The sequence below is a fragment of the Neoarthrinium moseri genome, assembly GCF_022829205.1.
Source record: "Neoarthrinium moseri strain CBS 164.80 chromosome Unknown scaffold12_Wmoseri_CBS_16480, whole genome shotgun sequence".
Classification (NCBI taxonomy): Eukaryota; Fungi; Ascomycota; class Sordariomycetes; order Amphisphaeriales; family Apiosporaceae; genus Neoarthrinium; species Neoarthrinium moseri.
The window spans coordinates 452,609-469,164 of NW_026055126.1; the positions used below are offsets into that span (position 1 = coordinate 452,609).

Genomic DNA, 16,556 nt, shown 5'->3' on the forward strand with positions numbered 1-16,556 from the left:
GTTGGTGCTGAATCAAGTTCTCTTTAGAATTCAAGCAAGGAATGCATATGGCCTGTCGAAACAGTCATCCCAACCAGACTTTGGCGCCGCCCAAAAGCGCTTTAGTATGGATATTGCCAAGAGGGGCAAAGAGGTCCCTATATCCTGGCATATCAACATGAACTGCTCCTCCACAAAAACTCGATCTGCCACGCTACCGATCCGTGATCCAGCACCAGCAATAACCAAGCACCACAGCATGCATTTGGTCAGACTATATCCCAATTGTGGGGATCCTAGCCCCTTTCTGAGAAGCATCATCAGCCGCTTTTGGTGACTTTCCTGTAGAGCGCGTAACGCAGACGAGCGAGGCAAGATCTCCACGCTCTGTAGAGATGCTATGCAATACACCATTGTGGCAGACTGATAGACCTCTGCGAAAAGCAGCAGGCCGGATTCACTAGATTGTGTCGATGCTAACCAGTCCAACGGAGAGAAAAGCTCGATTTCTGCTATTACTTGGCTCGCCTGGATCCGATGGGTGTCTTTCATCTCGCAAGCCTGATTAGACTGGTATCTAAGTAAGTTGATACGAATAAGAATAAAGAACAAAGGCGTGGGACACATGAGCGTTGGGAACAATCCATGTTCGTACACTTGTGTTATAATGTCGACTTGCTCGGCATGGGCTAACGGATAGGCCATGCCATGTGCAGGAGTAGTAGTATTTCCAATGACTCCGATGCTACCACAATTTACCTTGGTCAGCTTGACGGCAGCCCTTGCGCTGGCAATGTGAGAGGATGCCAACTCACATATAGTAATAGATAAGCACGATCTTTAATCGGGGAACCTGCTGGAAGAGTTCATGCGGCCCACCTCTGAGGCGGATTAGCAACGTGAGACCATCGAAATGCTGTCGCCAGTTGGGGGCGGAGTTGCGGATCTGTTGTTGGCGCGCAAGTTAGACCTTTCTGCTCTGCAATGACAACCAAATCGAAGCTATTGTAGAACGGGTGTGACTGGTGACTAATCTTACGTCTAGCAGCAAGAATATGAGGACAGCAGACAAAGTCGTATCCGTCATCCTTAATTGTTCATCGCCAACAGCTTCGGTGAGTGCAACGATGGCGATGTCCCGATGATAGAGCGACTTTGTTTTGATAGGTTGTAAGTTGTCACAACGGCTAAAGCTGTCCTGTACTGCCAATTGATTCAAGTGGTACTCTAGACTACCTGCGGTCAGGCTGTGCCGAAGTGCCTGCCCTACATGATGTAGAGCGTCCAATGGCAAAGTGGTGATCCAATGAGGTGCTAATGCGTCAATCGACTTATAAGCAGGGCAGATCCAAGAATTGTCTTCCCGCAGTGGTTAGTCTCTAGTTTAACATAGGTGAGAGCGTATATAACTTACAGTAATGTATGGCTTGTACCACATCTGACGCGTCAGACTTCAGAACTCGGTTAGGGATGAACCTTATCATTGTTGTATCTCCCTCCGTCCGCAACGAGCTCTTGGGCTCACGCGCTCTCTTTTTCGGAGTTGGATTCGAACGCTGTGTGCGAGCTCTGACCTTGTTTGGCGCCAACCATCTCAACGGCTTGTTGTCATCATACCCGGGGCACACAACACCAGTAGCTTTGCATTTGTTACAGACTGGGGATGCTCCATCGCATACGACGTGCCTCCTGAGGCATGCCCAGCACTGTCGCTTTTCTCCAGTCGCCGGCGCTTCACTTTTGACAGAAACGGAATCCATTGGCCGTGAAACTCGTTGTATCGATACGACTTAGGTACATTGGGCTGTTCCGTTGCGGATGTATTGTGACCTTATATTTCCCTAAGCCTTCCAGGGCCCACGATACATCGCTCTCCTACTGGCGTTGGATCGGGGTACAGGGAACTATCGGTCAGCCAAGACGAAAACCAAGACAAATCACGCGTGAGTCCCGCAAAACTTTCACCAAACCCCTTGTAATGCCGGCTTGGTATTGTGATGCTGTGGTTTGGCAATGAAAGCCCTGGTTGTGTCAGCGCGGCAATCTACCCAGGCATGTTTTATGCTGACGATAGGCAGCCAGGGCAGCCTTGGGGTCCCGGCTCGAATAAACACCGAGCCCCTGGGACTTTCGGAGTTGAGGAAACAAATGTTACTTGTCACCTGGGCAGCTGCAGCGACCCACTGGCGGCGTAGTCGCTGTACAGCCTCACCTGGACTCTGCACAGTAAGCCGAGGGCTCCACTTTATGCACCATGAGACGACCTTAGGTTTCACCAATCATTGTGCTCATTTGACTGGACCCCGCCTCGTTAGGAGCCCTGACTGTTCCAGGGTTTTGAGGGGTTCCAAAACCGAATACCTACGGTACTCGGGTTGCCAGATGCTAGACAACCAAAAGAAGGAAGAATTTCATTTAGAAGCTATGTAAGCAGTGTATAGCTCCGTCCGTCATATTGTGAACTGCGGAGAATTTTTTGGTTTCTATAGATCCGCGTCGCATATACCAGGGCATATAAAGTTCATAGCAACCAAAAGATTCTTGAGAATAGGTTCTGGGAGTGGCGACAAACGAGCACAGTGCTATGACATTCAGTTCATGGTATAGCTCCTAGTCACTGACGCAGCACTTAGAGCATATAACCAAGTCTAGTGCTAACTTATCTTGAACCTAGGACTTTTAATATATATAGCTACCATCACGATTACCTGTAAGATGTTCGTTTAAATTTGAACAAAGCCCGGGACGTACTTGAGCTTGGAATACAAAAAGATTGCGAAACGGAGACGCTCATACATGGAGGCAATTTATACCAAGCTACTCTATAGGATTAGATTATTGAATGACTTAACCAGCTTCTTACTACTTGTGACTGTCCTTCAGATACTCCTTGCTGAAGCCGTAGCTGTTCCATAGTGCACTGGCCGTTATATGAGGAATCATAACCACTTCTTGCAAACCTGAAATCCCATACAAATTGCTCCTCCAGTCGCAGATAATAGACCAAGCCACATTCCCAGCAGCTTCAAGGACACCATTGCGGCAACTTTATCCGCGTTTGCGGCGTCGTTGACCCTTGGGAAGGGCTCATCGGGGATGGGTTTGTTCAGGAATTTGCAAATGGGCTCCCAGCCATCCTCGAGCCGCATGATGAGCAACTTCTCTTTTGGAACAAGGTCAATTACCATCTTGTTATGGGCCTCAATGAGCTCTAAATCACGTGTCAGTGAAGGTTAGGTGCAAGAAGGGCTATGACTTACGTGGACCGTAAGTTCCGGGTGCTGTTTGTTCAGTGCCGAGGAGTCTATCCGCATTCCGCTTCCATACCCTCACATACGGTGGCCACCACCTCAATGTCGGTGAGATGGCAGTCAGGTAGAAGAGGAACCACTTGTCTGCATGCGCAAGGATGTTTCCGAAGCTCTTCCACCATTTGACAGGATCTCGCGTCACCAGTATGACCTTGGCCTCAGGATATAATTCTAGTAATTCAGGGATTACCACGACAGGTGGAACGTCTGTGCACCCAACGAAACCTTTCATATTTTCCCTCAGAAGCTTCAACGTGCGCTCCTTGTCGCCGTCCAATCGACCTTGGCAAATTTCGACCCAGTTCTTGGCGAAAGCTGCTCCATATCAACGACGAACACCTCTAGAACACCGAGGGGGATATACCTTCTTCTCTGTACAGCAGATGCGTGCCGCCGTGCATGACCGGGCCATTCAACAGCTTCTCAAGAGCCATCTGCAAGGAAACTGTACCAGTTCTGGAATATCCAGCACCAATCACCTCCAACCGCCTTGAGTAGTCTGGTTTCGATGGAACCCCGCCCATGTTTGCTGGTGACTGCAAGTGGAAACGACAGGCGCGTGCTCTGGAGAGAAGGAGAGCCTCGGTTGCTTAAGAGTGTGCAGATGATTTCACAAAGCTGGCAACCCAATCCATTTATTGGGCTACTGAAGGTTAAGGTGGGTCTTGACATGCTGTTGAAGAGCCATCCAGTTGAAGAGTAGAGCTTGGCAACTTGTTACCTGGGACTTGACAAGGATACCTTGAAGCTGCCTCCACCATAGACTAGGTACCCCTCGGTCGAATTACACGGCAAACCCCGTATCACACTGCATTGATGGCGGCGCCAGCCAACCGGATCGCAATCCGCCAATGGCGATGTGGAAATGCGGTCCGACGCAAGTACTATCAAATACAGCCGCCTGCATGTTATCTCCTTATGCTGGATGCTTTGCGTTGTATCTACTCGTTGCTGGTGATGGGCCGATCTCGTTGCGAATTCAATCGACAAGCAGAATTCTGCGTACTGCGAATTTTCACGCAAGCCAATCTTTTAACTCCTGTTTCTGAGGCCAAAATCATGCCTGACCGACCGCATGCGAGCCAGACTCCGCAGGGGGGTACTTCACGAACGGGAGATACCAATTGGAGTGGCACACATATCCCAACGGCGCCAGCCAATTTCCCATCACAGTATGAGGTTCTTTCGCAGGCATCGGCTTCGCTCACGGACGCTTCCAACTTGGAAGCCGACCCAAAGCCATACGTCGCGCCGTTCGGGGAAAGAGAAAGAGGCTGGACCATACCAGATATGTACTCGACTGTCGACGAGAATGGGAGGACGTATCAGGGTTTCATGCCTGGAGGTAATGTGTCCGCTGCCGTTACATTATCACGAGGTCTAAACAATTTAGAATACTCTCTCCCCAACGACGGCGAGGAGCAAGACCGCCAAGATTTCCAACACGCACTGTACAATATTATCCTCGATGGAAAACTCGCGAGTGCTCCCATACGATCCCCAAAACATATTCTCGATATAGGTATTTCATTTGACAAAGCCAAACGGGCCACCAACATTCTAAGGCTCGCGCCGCTCTATACACAATTAACTGAAGCATTTTAGGCACAGGAACTGGCATCTGGGCAATCGATGCGGCTGAACTTTGGCCCTCTGCACGAGTTATCGGCACAGATCTGAGCCTCATTCAAGCGGCGCCAAGAACCAGCAACTGCCATTTCTTCTTGGAGAATTCCGAAACTCAAGACTGGGTGTACTCATCTCCGTTCGATTACATCCATCTCAGGAGCGTAGGGCCTTGCTTCACCGACATCCGGACAGTGTTTCAGAAAGCGTACAACCATCTGGCTCCAGGGGGGTGGATTGAACTCCAGGACGGGGCGTGGGAGCTGTACTCTCTTAACAATACCTCTCGAGGCTCGGCGTTCGAACGTTGGCTGGCCCTGATCAAAGTAGGATCTCTCAATCAGGGACGTGACATGACCAAGATACGAAGCCACAGAGATTACCTCAAACAGGTCGGGTTCGTCAACATTGGGGAAAAGGAAACACCGGTCCCCACCAGCCCCTGGGCCAAAGACAGGAAGTCAAAGAAGATGGGCTACTTCCTGGGGAGCTCCATGCTATCTGCACTGGAGCCTTACCGGAAAACCATAGGGTCTGCAGGATTATCCCCAGAGGAGATCGACGAGCTTGTAGCCGCAGTCAAGCAGGAACTTCTTGACTTGCGCAACCATTGGTTTATGCCGGCGTAAGTGCCCCTCGTGCGCCGTAATGACGTCTGCTTTCTCATAGACCGACCTAATGCTCGATTCTAGCTGTGTTATCTATGCGCAGAAGCCGTTCAACCAAGAGTATGGGACAGGAGGGCAAACACATTTCAAACAGGAGCCTGGGAAGCCATGAAGAGCAGTAGATTATACGAATAGCTGCGCAGACGGGGGCGTGTCGTGGAATGTTCAATCACAGAGCTGTGCCATAGTGATGGTCCATGCAAGGACCCGGGGGGTGTTGGAAACCTATGCATTGGTCCATAGATGTAGCCGCGATGGCTTCGGCGTTAAGGGTGAATGAAGCTTTGGCCCACGGGCTCCAGTTGTTAGGCCTAGGGCAGAGGGCACTTGGCGGCTCGGATTATCAGGTTAGCCGGGGCTGAGATAATCGTTATGAATCGGATGACATCACCCTAAAACTGTTCGTGGTGGCTGTGTGTTTCAAATACGAGGTCGGATTCCACTCTTTTGTCGGCCACGCACCACTGAGATGAGGCTCGTCTGCTTGCCGCCTTGTCCCATCTCTTCAGCGACGTAGATCCCGCAGGACCCGGAAGTCTGTACGGGGTGTGGGATCTGTATCAGCCGTGCCTTGCGTGCAATGCCCAGCGTGCCCAGCATCCCGCGTTGCGCGGCCCCAGACCACCCAGACCACCCAGACTTTGCCAGACGGAGGGCAAACAAGGTCAGCAAACGTGGGCTGGTTGGCAGGTTGGCAGGTTGGTTGGTTGGGTGCCACAGTGAGCAAGGCGATCCGAGTCTCCAGAATAAAACCGGATGACTGCCAGAACACTGCCATCATTGCTCGGTGTATCTCAGTATCGACTCTCTCCTTTCTAGGCAATTGAATAAACCATCAAAGTCTTGTTCGCCCTTTTAATAAGATTTGTTCCATCTGATCCTTCGCTCTCCCCATCTCAAACCGCCCGCACCGTCGTTTCGTCGAGCTTACGTGCATCCACCCGTCGACTGGACAAAGCCGCTCTTGTTAAAAGCTTTGATCAACCCCAGAGCATCTGGAAATCACACCACTCCCCCATAGACCACCATGCAGTTCAGATCGGTCGCCATCTCGCTGTTCGCAGCAGCTGCCGCTGCGCAGTCCAACTCGACCTTGACTGGTCTTGTCTCGCAGCTCCCCGAATGCGCCAACAGCTGTTTCCTCAGCTCGGCCAAGTCGGCCGGTTGCGCCGCCACCGATTTCGACTGTCTCTGCGGCGACGGCCGCTCCAAGTTCATCAGCAGCATCACCGGCTGCATCATCACCAGCTCATGCGACTCCAATGACCTGGGCAGTGAGTTGAACCCCTGCTCCCACACCCGGAGCTGCCGGTGAGAAGAAGCACACTGCTAACGGAGCTTGCTATTTCCAGCCTTGAACAGCCTGGCCGGCCAGATCTGCACCGAAGTGTCCGAGAACCCATCCTCCGCGGACGTCGCCTCCGCATCAGCCATCGTCACGTCCGCCCTCGGAACCGCAGCTGCCGCCCAAGCCACCGGAACAACAACGAGCACCCCGAACGTCGCTGCGACGCCCGCAGCCGGCATTGGTATGATGGGAGGCGCGGCCATCCTGGCGGCTTTGGCGCTGTAAGAGATTGTGCGCGATACCATTCTTGTTTGCACTGCATGGGCATATTTTGGCGTTATGCTTTTCCCCATAGACGACGCTCGTGCAGGGTTCTGGATACGTCATAATAGACTGGGACATATGACGATTGATTTGGAATGCAGTCATTCCGTTACACCTTCTGCTAGATGGGTTTGGGAAGAGGAATGGCCACACGAGCATAGACTATAGTACAATCGCGTACATACGAGACACATGACACCGAAATATAATTGAAATCAGTTCTCCAATGTTATTCATTCTTACCTACAAGCTACAATGGCGACGTTAGCCCATGTTAGCCTCTCGTCACTACCACCCTGCTTTTTCTTCCTTTTTTCCCCCCTATTTTTGTCTTTCTTTCTTTCTCCTTTTTGTCTGCTGCGTGTCAGCTGTGCTCCTCACCCACAAGCACTGGGGACAAAGCCCGATCCTCTAATCCTTCTTGCACTTCCCATCTTTGCAATACTTACATTTGCCGGAGGAGACCTCGGCTCCCGACGTACAGCCACAGCTACAGTTGCAAGCCTTGGGATAGCCTTCGCCTTTCTGGTTCTTGCCTGAAGACGCAGGATCTTCTGTGACCGCCATGTTGAGGGTAGCTTTCTGGTGTTGCGGCTGCATGTTTCTGGTCCTGGTGGTACTGAAGTTAGCGTTATGGTAAGTATCCAAGTGAAGGCCAGTTGGACGATGGCGCAAAACCTCAAACAGGAGTGCATCGATGCCGTCCTTTTATATTAAAGAGCTTGATGTTTCTGTGTTTATAAACGAAGGTGCTTCTCACGGCACATAACCTTCTCCCTAAGTATGTTCAGGACAATGGCCATGTAACCATACCAGGCAACTGTCTTCGACCGTCAAGGTAGTATACCAAAGATCCCAACGCACTGTTTTAGTTTCCAAGCCAACGATGAACATGGACAAGACTAGCGACGTGGTTATTCAGGTTACAGATTCAGTTGCTGGACATCATATATCCTGGTGCGTTATTCTGGGATTCTGGGTTAGTGACTTCATGCCTTAATACGACAGCGCGTACTTCATACCCAGGAAGCCAGGGTAAATGTACCCGATGCATTTCCTTTGATCGTTGCTGAGTCTAGATGCGGTACGATGTTGCTGTGATGCATGTAATGGGTGTTCTGTTTCCGACAAGTGGATATACTAGTCATCAAAGGCGCACTCGACAATAGGTGGATGGACTGGATTCACTGAATTTCTTATTTCTTTTTGTTGTCTCGACTCCATGCAAGAACAACATCGAAGTACCCAATCAGGTCCCAGCTTCTAGGAACAAAACGCCACTTATGCCACGCTATGCTAAAATATCAAAATGGGTATAAACTCCCCTCGCAATCTAATGCTCTCCCATCTTGCCAACAAATGAATGAATCTCAAATCAACAAACCCCCAAAAACAGACGAAAACAAAGTCGTGGAAATAAAGAGCATCCAGGCACCACCACACAGGCCGCTCGACCTGGTTCCTGCAGATTGGAAAACTGAGGTGGTACTTGCGACAACCGAGGCGCTAGTGGATGGCGTTTGCTGAGCTGTAGTGCTCGTGGTCATGGTGGACACTCCGGACGTGGAAACTGCTGAAGCAACTGCGTTGTTGGTAGCGGCCGCCAGAGTCGTGGCGGGTTCCTTCGTGTGCAGAATAGCTCCAAAGCTGCTCAATCCAGATGCCGAGGTCGACGTTGTGGATGTCGTCGAAGTTGACGTGGTGGACGTGGTGGACGAGGTAGATGAAGTTGAGGTCGTCGTCGTGGTGCTGCTTGTCGTTGCCTTAGTCGATGTCGGGCTTGGAGGCGCCACGGTGGTTGGGGCCACGGTGGTTTGAGCCTTGTTGTCAGGCCCCTTGTTGGTCCCTTTGCCGGCATCGATTTCGGTCACGAACTCGGATTTGTTGGCCTCGGTGATCAAGCCATCAGACTGCGCCTTGACGATGGCTTGATAAAAGATGTGGCCCATCTTTCGGTGCCCATTGTCATTCGGATGCACTCCGTCTGTAAGATCACCCTTTTCTACAAAGTCGCTGCCAGTGCCAACCATCTCAGCAAGGACGATCTTGTCTTTTTTGGCCCGACGGTCTTTGACCAGGTCGCGGTATTGATTGTTGACAAACGGGCGATCCTTCTCAACCTCTGGGTTGGTAGACAAGACTAGGGTCGACAAGACAATCGTGACCCCGGGAATCTTTGCATACAGCTCGTCAAGCATCTGGTTCATGCGATAACCAGCAAAGGTGACATTGATATGCTGATTGCAGTCGTTGTTGCCAGCATTGATCAGAATAAGGTTCGGCTGATACTTCACAGAGTTCAAGGATGCTTTGTGTATCATATCAATGGTATCTCCCGAATGGGCTTCAACATGCTGCAGTGCATCGTTAGTGATATTCTTTTCCCCCGAAAGGTCTGAGTTTGCTCCTACGTTATCAGCCATAGTACCGTGCTCTTTTGACCCAACCATGTCTACCCGCCAGCCATTGCTGACCAGCTCGTCCCGAAGAGGCTTTCGAAATCTGAACCATGTTAGATTGAAGAAAGCAACATCATGCAAGCGGGATTGACGCACGAGTTTCCCTCGGGTGTGTTATAACCCCAGACAATGGATGCGCCTAGGGGCATTATCCTGGCGTAGAAGTTGGGTGCTGCACGGTTGGATAATCCATCGCCGTTCTCCCCTTGTTGTGACCAGTCGATTGGGTCGCTCGTCCCGCTGCTAAGCCCAACGGCAGACGATATAGAGCATAGAAGTAATGATAATACTCCAAAGCCATGGCTTATAGCATTAAGACGGGCCATTTTCGGTTGGTTGTGTAGCGTGATAGAGGATCGACCCAAACGAAGCGGGAGCGTCTCGAAGAAGATCCATCGCGGCACGCATGCACTTAAGTATGCTCATACGGGCAATGACCAGTTTTGTCATCCTTTGCTTTCTTGGGGGTCTCGAATCCATAGCGTAAGGCTGAGGATGCTGAGGAAGCGCATCGTTGCGGCGCAAGTAATTGAGTGACGGCTGATCCCTGTAGGACCCTTACGAACGAGTGGTCCAGAAGCCATGCACCCCTGGAGGAGTTGCAGAATCTGGCGGCCAGTGCTACCGTATGTCGAAATAATGTGGGCTGAGCACTCCTTTGCAGCTGAATCCGGCTAGCCCTTTGAGATTAACGTACCCAAAATTAGCACTTGCGCTGATCTTGGCCATCCCAAAGCGGCTTACCGTCGCTGGGTCAGACCGTGTGCCTCCATATTTCCTGCGATGGAACCTGGGGCTCGACGCCGTGCGAGGCAATCTAGACCTCTGAGTGGAGCGAAAATCAATAGTAAGCATGTCGGTGACCGTTTGAGGCCAGAGTCACGATGTTTGTGCCACAAACTTCGTGTCAGCTCTGAGCGGAGAGCGCCTCGGCATCGACGACGATGGTGCGCAAAAGAAAAGAAGACAAAAATGCCGCAGTGGCTGGGCACGCCATACGGGCTTGTATACTCTGGGGAAGGGCTAGGGTCTAGAAGTTGGTCAGAAAACTTACTTTGTCTGTCACGAGGGGACTATAGTTCGAAATCCGAGTCCGCCCGCCTGCGCCCGCCAGCGATCGAGCCTCGGTGGCCGGTCTAGAATTTGCGCCTTCAAAAGCGAACCTCGTCTGTTGATTCAATGGCGCGCCGCTTCTTGCTTCGGCGTCTACGAAGGGTAGAGGGAAAAACGAATTAGCGAATTGCGTGACTTCACCTCATCCCCAGCTGCCCGCGGGAGAAGAAGATCTCCGCACCCAAAGATGCGGCTATACGAAACAGGGAATGGGCGCGTCGGGCCAATAGACCGGTTCGAATATCAACTCATTGCTAAAACCTGGGGGCTTGTTCAGCAGGATGAGAAGTGACCAGCCAACGAAGTGATCCTGTTCTCCTACTTATGCGTGGTGGAAAAGATGTTGCTGCTCGTCGAGTGGTCATCGTCGAGTAGTAAAGGCTACAAATGTGCATGTGATCGTATTCTATAAGGCACCTACTTGGGTTCAGCTTTTGGGATGTAACTCCAAATTCAATCTTTTGGCGAACGCACGTAATCTGTACTGGCTAGAGTCATAGGGATATGGGCGTCAGTTGGTCTTCATCCGTTCACTTATTAGCTGGGCCTGCAACATGACAGTCAATGTTGTCGAGGATGATTTGGCCCAAGATTGGGGTCGACTTTGCCAAATTTCGCAGCACGCGGCCCTTCTAGCCTCAATCAAACCAGGGAAGCCGCTACCAAAAGGTCTGAATTTCGAAAGGTAAATACTCTCATACCCACTCTTCCTATCTATTCCTACATCGTTCTCATGGGAGACCCTTCGCGGAGTCGTTGCTTCACATACTATGAGATAAGTATGGCAACATTATACGTCTTGTTTTGCCTGAAATAAAGACTTATTCACCATAACCCATTGGATATAAGACCAGATGGAGTTTGATATAAACCGTCAAAGCTAGACCATAACAACAAAATTGATTACTGAACTGTAGGCGCTATTACACAGTACTCTCATTTGCTGAATTTTAACAACCTCTAGATCAATTACTGAGAACGATATAAGGCTGGGCCCGAGATGAGAATTGAATCCACCGGTCTTCTCTGGACAGGAAGGTTGCTAACTATTTGCAACTCGCCTGGTAGCGTATCTATTTTTGGTGATTATAGTCCAATATTCCGCCTTTTCGTATACAATATCTACATTGAGAACCCCGAGTTCATAAGATTGAACTAGATTGCCGGTATATAGGCGAGAACATCATCGCCTTCTCTTTATTGTAGATTACCCACTATGCGTTTTCATGCACTGTCTTGCTGCCTTAGATTTCGTGAGAAATATCCCTGTCGGTGGGCACTTTGAGCTCTGGAAGGCTGCAATGGTCTCCGTGATCGAAAACGTGACTTCATCCCTAACCGGGGTATGCATGAAACAAAAAAGGAGACTGAAATTCAACGACGTCTCTTCTTCCTTGCATACCACATGGCAACTTGGTTCATTTGGGCCTAAGAAACTGGGGAGGAACGATTACGTGCAGCCTGCAAAACAACTGGGAACCCAACCCAGCCAGATCAGCCAAGGCTCGGTCACGCGAATCACCTCCTGAGGCTGTAAACGAGAGTCCTGGGCGTATTCTTTTTGTCAGCCAGGAGGGGTCTGCCGAACGAAACACTTGCCGCCTGCCCAAAGCCCAATGGATGTGACCCTTGGTGTCTCCCATGGTGCTTGGACACTGGAGTCTGGACTGTTTCGATACCACCTTCTACAACGGGCCGATGAGAAATATTAAATGCTGCGGTCAGCGTCACTTTGCATAGCCCAGTGAGAAGACTCGCACCAAGACTCAGCCGAAATGAACTTCTGTCGACGAGTGGTGCCACAACGCCCTGTCATGGGCGCAACGGCGGCTCAACCTTGTTCAAAGCCCCGGTCTGCACATGGCTGCCACGTGCGAGACCCCGGCGTCGTGCAGCGATTGGTCTTGCTGATAGTTGACCGTTGGACAATGGCTCGAAGCAACCGTCGATGCACCGGCCTCTGTAGTCCAATCGCAGGCTTACCTTCCTTTTCATCGTCTCCGCATACGAAAGCGTGGGTGGCAGGGTACAACGTTGGCATCTGCATTGCGTGGGGAGCTGAAAAGAAACCAAGACCGGGCGCCTCATGGCCCCCCCAGCACCAACTACCGAATCTCCTTCTCAATAGGGCACGTCAATCTTGTTGAGCACTAGCTGACCCCTGCATCTCGGTAGAAGCCTTGGTACTGTACAATCCAAGGAGGCATGACGCGGCGGTGCAGCTTACAAGTTGACAAGGACTGTGGCCGAAGTAGCCCCAGCTGCCAATCTTGCCGATCGTGAACTCTTTCACCACGTGGCGGACAGGGATGTTGAGGTCCCCAGGGTCCGCATAACTTTTGACGTCTGTGTGTCTGTGGTTGCCCAGCGCCATGTTACCAGGAGGGCGAGCGGTCAGTCGCTAGTTGCGCTGCTTGCAGGGGCAGCTCATTGAAGGGGTCCAATCATGTTGCAAGTCCCGGTCTCCCCTCACGGATCTAAGCGGGTGGCAAAGTGATCCAACGCATATGCCAGCGAGTGCAGTATGAAGGCTTGGACTCTCTCAGTTGCTTTGTTTCGGTGGTTGTGCAGTAGATTTGTTTCAGTACTTTCGTCCACTTGACGTTGGCAACACTATCCATTATCGAATGTACATGGAACATGTAGCTTTGTGCAGAAGAATATATATAATTTTGGCATGATCATCTATCTCGTGCAACATAGCAAGCCGCACCTTCATATCAATACACTAATATACATCATATCATACCAGAGCTTCATGACAGCTATCATTCAGAATAACGACAAGGCTTTGAGCTTCCAGGAGCCTGTCCCAGTTGAAGTTCTGATGTGCGAGGGAGCAACAGGAAATCAAGTGTATGACAGCAGAATTCAAACCAACGGCCAGGTAATATTTCAGGAGATATTGTAAGCGTGGTGACGCGTTGAGAACTGATTATTGTGGCTGACGGCGTGGCAACTGTTGGTTTATCTGAGAGATCGTCTGCTGCATGCGTTCCGTGTGCTCCGTTGTGTTTTGTGTGCCTTGGTCTCCTAGCAGTCGGTTGGCCACGTGGCTATCGCCGTGCTGATGTCTAAGAAGTTCAAGTCGGCTCCGTAGCAGTGAAGCCTTTTCTTCCTCGCTTGCCTTGGATCGATGTCTGAACCTCGAAGTGGTCAATGATCTGAAGCCTAATGATTCGTGGGCCATCTTACGTCTTGCACGATGCCGAGCAAATGCTAAGGCATATGCCGGTAGATGATGCTGTGTGGCTCATAATGAAGACCAAAACCTAAGTGTGATGCTCCGAGCGGAAGACGATCGAGCGTCTGACTGACCGTGGGTGCGACCTTCGTTAGATCTGACGTTGGGTGAGTGGGAGGCAGGGTGATTTTGGACGCGCATGTGACTTGACAAAGTAGACTCACAAGTTACGAAGCGAGAGGAAGCCCTGAAGGATATGAACGAGCACCGCTGTCCTGTCAAAAATCCACAAAGACGGGCGCTGAACGGCGGAGCATGAGGAAGGCAAAGAAACGATACTTGTAGTCCGAATCAACCACACCGCCCTTGATGAAGGGACCAGCCGGAGGCCTGATTATGGCTCGAGGGCATCACTAGAAGCGGCCGAAGCTTGAGGCTCCGGTAAGTTGTTGAGAGCACGAACCACCAGGCGGTCAGTTGGGTGCTGCACTTGGGGGTATACATGAGATATGAAGCGAACATGCCAAGGCCCCTACCTATATCAATTGGACATCAGCCAAGGGTCATGTTTCGAGTCATGAACATCACGTATTTTCCTGCATGATATCGGGGCGCTAGGGCAGAGCAGAGATGAATAACGTCCGGCATGCCTGCCGATCTCCCCCTCCCTGTAGTGTCGGCGCATGGAGAGATAGTGACACTGGTGATGTATACACCCCTAGGCCACGCCCTCGCACGTCTGCCTGGGATAGACAACAAGGTTGCATGCACTTGCATTGCCGGACAGGAAAAGTCCCGACCTCAATTGAGATAATTCACTTTGCTTTCCTCCTTTTCTTGGACAGCATGCAGCGGTGGAAATCCCGGGCCTTGTGACTCTCTGTAGAAAGTAATGGTACAGCAGCAATGGCCGCAGCCTTGTCTGGTTTCTGGGTTTCTTTGGAGACACACCTCGAAAAATCTTTCTTCGGAGATAAGAGACTGGAATGAGCTGCGTTCTGGGCGTTTCGAGGGGGGAGAAAGTCTGATCTCGCAGACAAATTTGATCTAGCGGCGCCACGGCAAGGTAATGGTTGACAACCGGGGGTTACGTGTTGGTTCGCTTACAAAACCCCTGATGGTTCGCCATGTTAATACTAGGCAATCGTCACAGCCTTATGAGATGGAGCTACGTATCAGTGCGTCATCCCCTTGCGGAGAGACAAAATTTCTCTCCAGCACACCACATTCTATGCATTGCTACGGCGTGGCCGCTCCTCGCAGATTTTGGCAAAGATAATCGAGCCGTTTCAGAATTGATCATGCGAGCATCTGATGAAGGTATGGAGTCTCGTATCGTAGCAAAAGGCTGCGATGGCCGTATTCTGCCTTGGTTCAGCCCGAGAAAAAGCAATGCGCTGCACAAGGCACGTCGAACGCCTGCAGGTGGTCATCTGCCACCAGCACACACTACTGCAGACATGACGGGTGCCGTTATTCCTATTCCAGCCAGGGTTTCCACGTCCTGAAACTTCAATCGCATAGCTAGTCAATTGGGTGAGAACTTCTCCGTTGAAATGATTATCAACGTGGTTCATTTCAACCTGCATTCTGGCTTGGAAGCTCTCGCGGTGTTCCTCGGCTTGGTAATCTCAGTTGATCGAAATCTGCAATCTCGCTGCTGCAGGTTCAGGCAAGCCAGGGCCACCTCCTGCATGGAACGGCCGTAAAGCTGACCACTCCTTCGACACTAGAAGCCTCCCCGTCCTGCCCGTAGTGCCCACAAGTACGGAGAACGGCAAGATCACCGCCTTGGGTGGACGGTCGGCATTGGCCCGCAACCGTGGGGCCTGCATTAGCAACTGCAACCGCTTTGGCAGTCCAGGTTTTGCAGGGAGCGATAACCGGGCAACACAACAGCCAGCAAGGCTGCGCTGAACCTATTTCTGCGAAGGCCCACAAGCCCTCGAAGGATCGAAGGACATTCTACGCAGGGAAAAAGAGTTTGATCTTGCATTAGTGACTTGCCAAGCTACACATCTAATTGCGCGGCCCCATTAGCCGTACATCTATAGGGGAATTGCGCCTTACGACGTTGTCGGGAGCGGTCAAGCGGCCCAGGAACGAAACTCTAAAGGGAGCCTAAACCTACCAAGGCCGTGGTATCAAAACACAGGGGGTGGTTTTATTCTGAGTATAGAAAACGAGCCTCGGCCGAGACGCACGGCCAAGCGCGACATGATGCAGACTCCGTAATCACCGTCTGTTGTCCTCATGCAGACTACGTAATCAACCTCTGCTGTAGAATCGACGATTGCGGCCCTCATGCGCGTTGTGCCATGATTAGTTTACCTGATTTGGTTGAGGAAACTTACGGTGACGTATCTCGTTCGTATCCGTGCCAGACTTGCATACCCAAACGAGCTCTGCCCGGTGTCGTGGTTCGGCAAGGCTTCACATCACTCTCCCATAGGACGGTTTCAAGCACTGACCCACAAAGCCTTGCTGCCATAGACCTGCAAATTCGCAGTGGTGACTCTAAGGTTTATTACTTGATGGTGACCGGTCTCTACCGGTCTGGCTCTATTGATGTTTTTATCCATCCACGCACCGTAAGGCGTGCGA

At 51.1% G+C, this 16,556-nt stretch overlaps 4 protein-coding genes across 4 annotated transcripts; 2 read left to right on the forward strand and 2 right to left on the reverse strand.

Moving 5' to 3' along the window:
• Positions 1-2,918: 2,918 nt before the first annotated feature.
• Positions 2,919-3,814, reverse strand: JN550_004512 (uncharacterized protein; the record flags this gene model as incomplete). Its single annotated transcript, XM_049316036.1, has 3 exons — positions 2,919-3,190; positions 3,240-3,605; positions 3,655-3,814. The coding sequence occupies 3 exons, from the start codon at positions 3,812-3,814 to the stop codon at positions 2,919-2,921; spliced, it is 798 nt and encodes a 265-aa protein (XP_049173584.1).
• A 535-nt stretch (positions 3,815-4,349) lies between these two features.
• JN550_004513 (uncharacterized protein) lies at positions 4,350-5,696 on the forward strand (the record flags this gene model as incomplete). Its single annotated transcript, XM_049316037.1, has 4 exons — positions 4,350-4,635; positions 4,684-4,812; positions 4,896-5,541; positions 5,609-5,696. 4 exons carry the CDS (start codon positions 4,350-4,352, stop codon positions 5,694-5,696), a joined length of 1,149 nt encoding a protein of 382 aa, XP_049173585.1.
• A 915-nt stretch (positions 5,697-6,611) lies between these two features.
• Positions 6,612-7,157, forward strand: JN550_004514 (uncharacterized protein; the record flags this gene model as incomplete). The annotated part of the gene is made up of 2 exons (XM_049316038.1): positions 6,612-6,858; positions 6,937-7,157. 2 exons carry the CDS (start codon positions 6,612-6,614, stop codon positions 7,155-7,157), a joined length of 468 nt encoding a protein of 155 aa, XP_049173586.1.
• Positions 7,158-8,566: 1,409 nt separating this feature from the next.
• On the reverse strand, positions 8,567-9,981 carry JN550_004515 (uncharacterized protein; the record flags this gene model as incomplete). Its single annotated transcript, XM_049316039.1, has 2 exons — positions 8,567-9,698; positions 9,752-9,981. The coding sequence occupies 2 exons, from the start codon at positions 9,979-9,981 to the stop codon at positions 8,567-8,569; spliced, it is 1,362 nt and encodes a 453-aa protein (XP_049173587.1).
• Positions 9,982-16,556: the final 6,575 nt, after the last annotated feature.